The sequence below is a fragment of the Ceratotherium simum genome, chromosome 24 (genome assembly GCF_057802395.1).
Source record: "Ceratotherium simum simum isolate JZ-2026a chromosome 24, ASM5780239v1, whole genome shotgun sequence".
NCBI classification, from domain to species: Eukaryota; Metazoa; Chordata; class Mammalia; order Perissodactyla; family Rhinocerotidae; genus Ceratotherium; species Ceratotherium simum.
The window spans coordinates 26,279,039-26,290,362 of NC_141923.1; the positions used below are offsets into that span (position 1 = coordinate 26,279,039).

The following is an 11,324-nucleotide window of genomic DNA, read 5'->3' on the forward strand; positions in this document are numbered from 1 at the left end:
GCAGCGGAGCACGCGCACTTAACCGCTAAGCCACAGGGCCGGCCCAGCCAGCCGCATTTTTAATCTGTAATCTAAGCGTCATGCTAAATTGCTACCATGTCAGGCCACAGATGAGAGAAACTAAAGAAAAGGGGGCTGGAAAGGATCTTTGAAGGGGGCTGGGGAGTAGGTGAGCTATAAAATAGTGTTCATTCAAACTCTACAAAGGAGAAAGAGATGCTGTGCAGGTGCTGCGGGCTTAGGGAACACCTGTGCCTGAGGAGAAACAGGAATGGAGGGGTCAATGACCCTGTTGAAGGGAGGATTTTAGGAGTGGCTAGTATGAGAGCCAGGAGGGGGCCCCTCCCCCCCGTTCTGGCCCGGTGTTTGTCACGTTGCTGGCTGGAGTAGCTGTTCCTCCTGTCCCGAACACCAGGAGCCGTCCGCGGCCATGCTTCCAAGCACGGGCACTACCGCTGTTTCTAACTTAGCTGCTCCGGCCACCTGGATGGTTTTGCCCAATTGTTCCCCCTCTGGCTTACCTCATAGAGGATCCCAGGCTGGCAAGACTGGTCAAATTGAATTCTTACTAGAGTTCAAAATAACCAATAGTACAAACCCTGCCAGATCCGGCTGACCTCCTGCGTCTCCTGGAAGACAGGATGTTTCAGATCCTTTGTCCCATTATTAACAAAAGGGACCCAAATGTGCTGCTTTGGCGCCTCCATTACAATTGGATTTTCTTAACATGTTGAGGTGCTTCTCAAAATGCATCCCTGATGTCAATATCACCTGGGATGTTTATTAAAATGTAAGTTCATGGGCCACACCCCCATCCACTAAGACTCTCTAGCGGTGGAGTCCACTTTGCTGCATTTAACAGGTTCCCCAGGTGGTTCTTAGGTGAGGTGAGCCCTTGGCCTAGGCTTTGCAATTTGGCCAATTGACGAGCTTTTCAACATAGTTCTTGCTCAAGGGAAAATGCTTGGGCTTATGAGTCCAGAAGTCAGCAGGTACCATTTGCGGAAAGCCACCAGGTGCCACTGCTTCTACGTTCATCATCTCTAATGCTTTCACAAGGTACCTATTATACCCATTTTACAGATGAGGAAATTTGCCCATTTATTAGGAGGTGGCACATTTACAATTCAAACCCAAGTTCAGCCAAGTCCACAGTTTTGTTTTTAGCTACGTCATACTGTGTTTCAGGCTCAGATGGCTAACCGAAACGCTGTCAGTAAAATGGCAGTGGTGAAAACTGGAACAGCCATCAGTGCTGGGGTTGGGCACTGTTCCTGAGCATGTCACGTGACAGGTACTTCGCCTGGTGCTTCTGTTTTTATTAAGGTGTTTCTAAACTTCAGATCTTTTTCTAAGTATTCTGGAGTTGGTAACTCTCCAGCCAAGTGTGAAGGGCTCTTTTTTGTCACTGGTCTGTGTTAGGAGGGGCCTATAGATTTGATTCAAGCCAGTCCAGGTTCTTTATCAAAAGGCGTCTTTTTGGACCCCCAGGAGGCAGATATAATGCTGAATTAAATGCAAATTAGTTCAGTCCCACATTCACTTGAGAATTTCAAGCCAGAGGTGGCTTTTGGAGGGTCTAAATTATCCAGATCAGTAGTGATTTTCTGCTTTATTTAAATACATTTTGGCCAAGTCACGTGGGTAGGCTGAGCCTGCAGGCCTTGCTGCCAGCTAATAAAACAGGCAAAAATAGATGAAGGAACTGGCTGTAGCCGCAGGAGGTCGTGTCTGGATTCGAGGGCACTGACTCATGCTGGGGTGCACGAAGCCGGAGCAGGGCGTGTCCAGGAAAGTGGCCCTCCCTGTTCAGGTGGTTACCTCTCCTGCAATGCGGCAGTCTGAAAACCCCACTAGAACATGTCCCCAGTACTTGGTCGGTGCTCAGTAAACTTGTTTAACGGAACCAGGTACATATGTAAAAATACTCTTACCAAGGACATTTCTTTCTTCCTGTTTCTACGAGTACTAAGAGGCCTGGAATTTGCTCCTCCAGGATGGATGCCTAACGTACTAGAAATGCACAGCTTCGTGGGGATGAACCCAGTGACAAGGCAGTAGACATAGTGGTTTAGACTCGAGCACTAGCTCTCCAGCTATGGTCCTTGTTCTAAATCCCAACTGCTAAATACCCGTTGTAGGGTCTGGGATATTACTAAAGAAATCCAAGGCTTAGGTTCTTGTAAACAGCAACAATGGTAGTATCTATTTCACAGGCCTGTCATGGGGGTTAAAGGAGCAAATGCAAGGCAACTGCATAGCATAGTGTCTGGTACATCATAACTGCTCAATAAACAGAAGCTGTCAGCCCAAGGTCCACGGTTCCTCTCCCCCAGGGTGGGAATCTCTTTCCACATCTCAAACCACCTGGTGATCTCTTCTACCCTGGGAGAGGATAAGAGGGCACAGAGACTGGCAAGCCCAGGACGCCACCTCCACCAGCAGTAATGTCTGTTGGCACTGTTTACCCCAGAGCACCAACCCTCCCCTACTTTTCCCTCAGTGAGGAGACTAGCTCAGGAACGCTTGGTGGTGAGAAGCAGGCTCCCTTCATGCCTCTTAATTACCTACACTTACCTAGAATAAAGATGAAACCCGTCTGTTTTTTTTTTATTCAAAATCAAGAGAATTCTTAGCACCAGCTACCCAATCAACACAGGTTCCAGACATGCACGTTTTTTAAATTACGTTTATTTAGCATATGTACACATAAAAGAGAAGTCACCCTCTGATCCCACCCAGCAGAAAACATGCACAAACCCAAGGTATACACGGAGGGAAGGGGCCCCGGCCCCAAGTTAGTGGTTGGGATGGTTCAATCCTGTTGAGTCACAAGCCCAGTCAGGAGAGGGCTGGACTGAAGTGTTGGGCAGGCTGTAGCCCCCTGCTGCGGGCCCTAAAATAAGCGTGCGCCATAGCCAAAGGTCTGTTTGATGCCCTCGAAGTAGTACCGCTGCCAACCCTGCCGCGTCCTCTCTTCCTCAGGGGCAGGGATGCCCCGGCCTTCCATGCACAGCTCAGTCTCTCCACTCTTGTCAATGAAGGTCAAAGTGATGGTGGCAAAGTGTCCTGGGGAAAGGCAGAGGGGAGGGAGGTTGCAGATCCAGGGTTTCCATCTGGGTTTGAGACTAAGGGGAAAAGATAAAGTTCTAGGGGGTAATGGCAATAAACAAATACGCTTGCTTACCTTCTGGCCAAGATTTAAACCTCCACTTCATCACGATGTGTTTCTCAGGGACCTAAAATAGTCAGAGAGAGGTCAGTCTATACTACAGATTACCACGTACCCAATCCTAGCTAGGACTAGCCATCTGCCTTTCGTACGAAGTCTATCATCTGTGCAATTATACTACTTATGAGGACAAAGTGGACCACAGAGTCGGTAACTTCTGCACTGATACTGGCGGTGGCTTCTCCCCTTACTCCTAACTCGGGTCTGGTCAACCGTGCCCAGTTGAAATTTCAGTGCTGCCAGTGGAAAGCCATACGCCACCAATGTACTAACATCTCTTCCACGTTTGATTTCTCCAGGAAGAACTAATTTACTCCACTAAGGAAAAAATTCTAGGAAAGCAATAGAATTCAACTGCAGCATTCTTTTGAGAAACAAAAATGAAGTTTTACTAACCAAAGAGATAGAAGTCTTAATTTTACCTACAGAGTTGAAAAAGGAGAAATGTTACTCTTCTGACCAGAGAGGCTATATCCTGGGTCTGGGGCTAGCAGGTACTCACCAGATCAGTGAATTCTCCAGAGACGTTGCCATCTACCAGGTGAAACTTCCCACCTTTGTCTGCTTCTAACGTTGCAGGAGCATGGGTGAAGGCCTGAACGAGCTGTGGGGAAAACAAGGAGGTAGGGAGAAGACGCATGGCTCTCAGTGGGGCCCAGGGACGAACGCCAGCTGACACCTACATGCCTCAGCTCTCATTCCCAGAGATAACACTTTGCCCAATGACTAGCTTTACGTTCTAGTCTGTTCCACTACAGACCAGGCTTTGACTTGAGTAACTCTTCCTGAATCTAGATGCCATTACTTCAGATCCATTCACTTTTCTAACAAGAGCAGTTCCCAGTGGTTCCCACTTACATTACCCAAAACTAGTACAGAAGAGAAGAGGGCAAATCCACTGTGATAAGTGGCTTGGACAAAACTGTTTTTCCTCTGCCTCTGCTAGTGTGAGGAAAGCCTCATGTTCCACTTATCAATACTTCCTCTGCACGCTGAAGGAATGCGCCCACAACCCAAGTCACGTGGAATGGCAGATGCCATGAGGTCTGAAGGAGAAGATAACACTTACGTCTTGGGTGGTGAAAACTCTATAGAGCTCCTCTGGAGACGTCAGGAAGGTTTCTCTAAGGGTGATCTTACAAGTGGGGATTTTGACACCAACAGGTTTGGTCTCGGTTTTTGAAGGAGCAGACTTGGCCTGTGGAAGTGGCAGTGAAAACTGTCAATTTAGAGTTAGGGTGATACCTCCACTAACATGGCTTTAGGGACAGACCTGCCATCATTCTGACAAAGGTTTTCACCTCCAAGGGAAATTATTCCAGGGGGTTAGAGGGAATCTGTGTGTATGGGTTTTTCAGTCACGAGCGAACTTTTCCAGAAAAATCCTCAATTCCCACTGAAAACCACCACTCTAGGTGAAGGAAGACTGATACTCATTTAAAAACCCATTGGCCAAAGGACACATGAAATCACTGGGCATTTCTGAAGAGCTCAGTGTAATTCTCAAACAGAATTTCTATGCTTAAATTGCTGGGAAGCAGACCCCCCCCCACCCGCCCTGAATATGCTTCACTGTGGTGACAAAAGGGCAACAGGGCTGAAAACCAAGTGCTGAGCCTGAACCACACAAGTTCCAGCTCCAGAAAAAATAGTTGCTCATCCTGCAAATGGGGTGAACTTGATCAATTTCCTGATAGGTGAAGTTAGTGATCTAACCCCTGATACCTTGATGAGACCTCTAGTACCAAAGTATGAAATATAAACACCCTAGTTACAAATAGTACTGAAGATGTATATAGGTGAACACCATCCTGTGTTCATAACCTAACTGGTGTTAAATGCAATCTAGAGTCAGACTTTGAAGTCCTTGATGGTTTCCATTTGCTCTAGGGGTCTGTTATAATGAATAAAAACCAGGTTAAAGATGGGTAGACAGACAACAAAAGGCCAGGCATATCGTGGCCTCTCTAAAAAAGCACCACGAGGGTCCGCCTATTGGCGCAGCGGTTAAGTGCACATGCTCCACTTCAGCAGTCCGGGGGTTCGCAGGTTTGGATCCCGGGGCGCGCACTGATGCACCGCTTGTCAAGCCATGCTGTGGCGGCGTCCCATATAAAGTAGAGGAAGATGGGCACAGATGTTAGCCCAGGGCTGATCTTCCTCAGCAAAAAGAGGAGGATTGGCATCGGATGTTAGCTTGGGGCTAGTCTTCCTCACACACACACAATAAAATAAAAAGCATCACAAGCAGCTCATAGGCTGCTTTGGCTTAAAGGTTAGGGTCGGAGACAAAGAGCTGAAATGTGGAATTAAGCAGGAGGCAGTGTCTCCACTCTCTTTCCAAACAGCCTCCCACCTCACCATGTGGGAACACCATTTACCTTGCGCTCCTCAGTTTTCAGTGCTGGCCGCCCCAGCTGGTCTACTGAGTCTCCATTCATTGTAGGCAAGATCATGCCCTGCGTGAACTCTGAAAAGATAAAATCCCAGCTCTTGGAGGTTATTTCCTAGTAGCTGAGACATGGGGCTTCATTATAGTCTGACTAACACAGCCATCTTAACCCCGAATGAGGTAATGACAAGGGAAGGAAGAGTCTATGTACTTTACGTCTTTACCTTTGGTCTATGCCAGACAGCTATCTGAGTGTATGCTACAGAATGCAGTAGATTCACTGTGATTATCTTAAACCCCCGACTCAATTAGAAACATTACGACTTGTTAAATGTACATGAGGTCTACTATGGATGGTGGCCGATGAATGTGGTGGCACTTTGAATGACTCCAAGAGTGGGGCAAGATGCCTCTGGATGCATAGTTAGGCCCCCTTCTCCACTCTGCCTCACCTCTGTGGAACAGCCACAACTCATTACGGCATCAGAGCACTGGTTCCCACCAAGAGAGTTATCACCTTCTATGCTGGTTCCCTTTGATGGTCATCATATGTACGCCAACACCAAGACCACTGGCAGAACAGGAATGCTAGGGGAGAGCTGAGCTCACTACTACTCCAATAACCCTCTCAACATCCCTGGAGAACGCATATCAAAGACAGTCCAGGACTGTGCTCAAGTAGTGAGGCTGGGGATGCCCAGTCTTTACATCAGTGCTGCCCAACAGAAATATAATGTAATTTTAAATTTTCTAGTAGCTACATCAAAGAGTTTAAAAAAGGTGAAATTAATTTTAGTAATATATTTAACCCAATATATGCAAACTGTCATTTCAATGTTATCAATATCAAAAAATTATTGAGATATTTTACATTCTTTTTTTTGTACCAAGTCTTCAAAATCCAGTGTGTATTTTATACTCATAGCACATCTCAGTTTGGTTTGACGACATTTCAAGTGCTCAACAGCCAACATATTAGACAGTGGATCTCTAGATCTTTCCCTTACTCAGTTGACTTCAAGATGAAATAAGCCCCCACCCCCAAAATCTTTACCCATTTGCCAAAGAAAGGACTGTCAAGCCCCTTAATCAGAGTCTGACAGGTGGAAAACTATCTCCTCAAGGCATACATAACTACTCAAGGGATACCTGTTTTGAGGGTGCTGATGTAAATTCCCATTGCTTCTCTTAGAAGTTTCACCCCTTCTTCCTTCATTAAGGCCACGAGATTTGTGTCAGGCTCATCTTTGGCAAGGCTCACACTAATCTGAGTGAAAGATCAGAAGTAGGTGGTAAATAACTTGAGGGGCACCCACATTGTTGAATGTGGGTGCTGAGCAATCAGATAACTGCTGACATTTCCCAAGGAAATGCGTGAGGGTTGGGGTACTCAAGCAATCCCCATGAGTGTTCCTGCTTGAGTTCTCTCTGCCAAGGCAAAGGTGGCTCACGTTAGAACCCATGTCACCAGCTAGAGCAACGTGGTGAAGTAAGCACAAGCTGCTCCGGAAGCTCCCAAAGGCAGCACAGGCCTAGAAACCATCCTGGAGACTGGGGCTGTGAACGCCTGGGCCAAGCCTAGGCTTTCCTCTGCAATGATAGCTCATTTTGCTCCTTTGAGAATAAGAGGATGTGGAAGACTCAGATGAGGCATTAGGAAGCACAAACCTCCACTTCATCCACGCTGTTTTCATCAGACAAATTGGGGATCTCCACATGTCCCTTGTACTGTACTCCAGTCTTAGAGGTACCTGTCAAGAGCAATGCAATGTCCTTAGTCTCCTCCTCTTCCAGGAAAGTATTCTGCTCTGGAGTCCTAACTACTACTCTGCTTACACTCCTTTTGGACAACTGAACCGACCCTCTTTATTCTGAGAGAATGCCACGTGCCAGATGCAACCAATCCTCCCCGCTTGCGCTGCCCCCCCACCCCCAAGAAATCTCTTTCCTCACTGGATTTCTTGAGACTAACTGTGTTATTACAGTGTGTGGATTCGGCACTAGCATGAAATCTGCCAGAGACGACTTGGGTCAACAGCCAATACAGTCAGTTCCGCTAGAATGCTTGTTTTGAAAATACACATTTGTTCTAATGCAATTGATATACTAGGGGACAATTTGATCATAACATGAATTTCACGTTTGCTTATGTGATTTAATCCAAGAGAACCACTAGGTAAACACAAAACCACACCCACCTAAACCAAGCTGTACAGAAATACACAGAACACACACACCTCAAACATTTCTCTGCCAGTTACCTCAGTTTACCACGTGTGTTATGAGCCACGCCACCCACAACTGGTGTGGCAATATATCTTCTGATTTCAAGTAACCGTCCTCCACCACTTCACAGTAACCCACAAGCCACAACCCTCGCCCCCTTTTTTTGTTGTGAGGAAGATCAGCCCTGAGCTAACATCCGATGCCAATCCTCCTCTCCCCCCACCCCCACCAGGAAGATAGGCCCTGGGCCATCTGTGCCCATCTTCCTCTACTTTATATGGGACGCCGCCACAGCATGGTTTGACAAGCAGTACGTCAGTGCACCCCTGGGATCCGAACCTGTAAACCCCGGGCCGCCGCAGAAGAGTGCACACGCTTAACCGCTGCACCACCGGGCCAGCCCCTAGCCACAACTCTTCTGACGCCCAATCGCACAAGTAAACTGCAGGTCTCTTTCAAGGTAAAGCACCATATTTATTGTATTATTTATGCATTTCTTACCATTTAACATATGTGAAACCGTGCTATCAATTTTTACGATCCTAAATTTTTAAAAATGTCTCACTGATGAAGCTTTTGGGTGTTGTGTCATGTCCCTAACCCCAACTTCCCTATGAGCCCCATGGTTTTTGTCGAGTGATTTTGCATAATATGGTGATTTTTAGGAACACATATGTCATGTTATAGCAGAACTGACTTTATTCCAAAATTAACAAAACATTTACTTATATTCACTTCTCTAGGCCTCAGTTTCTCGATCTGTAAAAAGAGCACTGGGCAAGATAATACCTAAGGTTCCCTCCAGACTACTATGCTTGAGTAGCTAAACAAAAAAAAAAAAATCATGAACAGATATATCTACTTTTCCCTTTCTTATTACCACTCGAGAAATGTTTATTGAAGCACAAATTTATTTTATGCTTTGCCCCATAAATGTACTCCTTTAGCTTTAGCGACTTTTAAAATTCGCCCTCCCAAATGTCAGTGGGGTATCCAAGTGGGGCATGCACATGGCCCCAATTCTTTGCTAATATCATCAGAGAAGGGACATTAAATTACAGAATAAACCTGCCCCAAATTATAGTCACATACAACCTTCATTAGCACAGTAGTTGAACTGTTAGATTCACCCTGGAGAGAGTAAAAAAAGATCAAGACCAAATAATCCCCGTCCCTAATTTTATTTATTTATTTTAAAGATTTTATTTATTTATTTTTTTCCCCCCAAAGCCCCAGTAGATAGTTGTATGTCATAGCTGCACATCCTTCTAGCTGCTGTATGTGGGACGTGGCCTCAGCATGGCCGGAGAAGCGGTGCGTCGGCGCGCGCCCGGGATCCGAACCCGGGCCGCCAGCAGCAGAGCGCGCGCACTTAACCACCAAGCCACGGGGCCAGCCCTTCCCGTCCCTAATTTTAAATCATCCAAGAAACAAAAGTACCTAGTCTGAGGATATGTGTGTCACCTTATGTACCAAGGCCCAAAGATTCAGCGACCCCGCTCTTTCACGGGTGGGGACCCATGAGACTCAGAGAGAGGAAACCCATTTAGTGTCCCACAGTGGCAGAGAAATATCAGCACCCAATATTGCTTTCTACAGGCCTCCAAAGCAGCAGCGTCTGTCTCCCGTGAAAAGGTCATAACCTCTCAAAAACTGTTCTCCTTGCCTCCTTAACAGGTCTATCAAAACGCAGTTAACATCTACTCTAACAGCCCAGCATAGACTTACCTGTCCAGTTTAGTTTGATGCTCCACTCATAAAAGAAGATAAGTTTGCCTTTGCGATTGTTGATGGATGCCTCTCCATCAAGCTTATTCACTTCTGTCACCTCACACTTGCCTTCCTCATTTTGCACCTGCACTGCCAGGAACAGTGTTTTCAGTTTATCCGTGGACCAATTCGAAGCATCCCTCTCTGTCCTGAAAAACAAAAACAAAGCTATGGACCAGCAGCCAAATGGCGGATACATGCTTGCTCTATGCCAAGAGAATCCAAGGCTAAAGGACGCCAAATAATCTGAAAAGAAAAGGAAACCCTCAGTCCCATTCTATTATGTCCACAAATACGTTACTTTTTTAGGAAGACAAGGAGTCCCGTAATGTCAAAAAAGATAACTGCTGTCCAGAATGGTTACCAACTAAGTGGAAAATTATGCTTTCCTTTCTCAGCATGATGCTGCTGGGGTCAGTATTTGACACTTTCACATGGCGCCCCCGTTCGACCAAGTGGTAAACTGTACATACCTTGCTGAGGTCAGGAGCACAGACTGGGCCTGAGAATGCAGTATTTAGCTACAAGGTCCAGTAAGGAGCAAACCAATAATCCTCACCTGTCAAATTCCAGCTGTACTATAAACGCCCTATCCATTCTGTGCCCTCTAAATGGCCATGAAAACAATGTAAGTCCAGGGCTTCAAAACAAAAATTAGGTCAAGTACTCTGTTAAGAGAACAGGAGGCAGGCTGAGATATACAGAGGAAAAATCACTATCTGCCTCCCAACATACTAACTAGTAAAGACAACAGCAAAAGGAGCTGCAACAAAGTAAAAATACAGTAAAGACTGTATGAACAAAGTTCAGCAGAATTGAAAGATAACGAAACATTACTTCCGGAAGATTTCACGAAAGAGGGCAGGCTTTTTAGAGTGGTTAAGTTATAAAACCACGATTGCCCGGCAACCAGGGGCAGTTCCTAGAGTTACAACACAAGCAACCTAACAGTTCCGGGTGAGAGGCCATGGCATCTTCAGCATCACTGAGCCCTCCAGAACACGTTCCAAACCTTCGCTCTCTGGACTGAGGCGGTGGTCCCCTGTGACCGACTTTTAATTTCACCCCTAAGCCGCAAAACGGGAATTCCAGCTCTCTCGCCCCGAGCCTAACGCTGCAACCTCCCAACAGGACCCAAGGCGGCTTGGGTCTCAGTGACTCCGCCGGCCACGTGTGGGAAGCATCTCTCCCGTTCAGGCTGGATGCAGCAGCTAAGACATTATGTTCTCGATCTCTGAAACCCCTCCTCTGGGGCGCAGTCCTCCACGCTGCTCCCCGCCGCCACCAAACACTGAAACGGAGGCCGGGGAGTGGAGGGGCCCGCGACTACAGACCCCTGAAACAGGAAGGACCCACCCCCATCTCCGGGCAGGGCTGCCTCGGCCCCAGTTTTGTCCCCGCCGAGGCTCCACGGACCCTGCAAGCCCGGCTCGGCCGCAGCGCTCCCGCGGCCTGTCCCGCCGGCCCTCACCAGTGCCAGTTGTTGACGTTGGTGGCGTCCGCCCGCTCCTCCACGATCCAGCGTGGGTCGCCCTCACCCCACTTGGCCATCGGCTCTCCTACCACGCCGCCACCAGCTCCCGAGCAGCCACAGTCACAGCCTCAGGACCGCTTGGTCCCAGCCGCCCAGCAACGCCTAGAAACTACTAGAAGCGGCCGCACAACCTCCTGGCTTGCTTTTCCCTCCACCCCCCGCCCCCTCCC

At 47.4% G+C, this 11,324-nt stretch overlaps 1 protein-coding gene across 1 annotated transcript; it reads right to left on the minus strand.

Annotated features, from left to right (window-relative positions):
- Window positions 1-2,673: 2,673 nt before the first annotated feature.
- On the minus strand, window positions 2,674-11,305 carry AHSA1 (activator of HSP90 ATPase activity 1). The gene is made up of 9 exons (XM_087448136.1): window positions 11,092-11,305; window positions 9,579-9,769; window positions 7,293-7,375; window positions 6,774-6,891; window positions 5,614-5,702; window positions 4,302-4,430; window positions 3,735-3,836; window positions 3,188-3,239; window positions 2,674-3,069 (listed from the first exon to the last, which is right to left on the minus strand). Exons 1-9 carry the CDS (start codon window positions 11,169-11,171, stop codon window positions 2,897-2,899), a joined length of 1,017 nt encoding a protein of 338 aa, XP_087304262.1. The 5' UTR covers window positions 11,172-11,305; the 3' UTR covers window positions 2,674-2,896.
- Window positions 11,306-11,324: the final 19 nt, after the last annotated feature.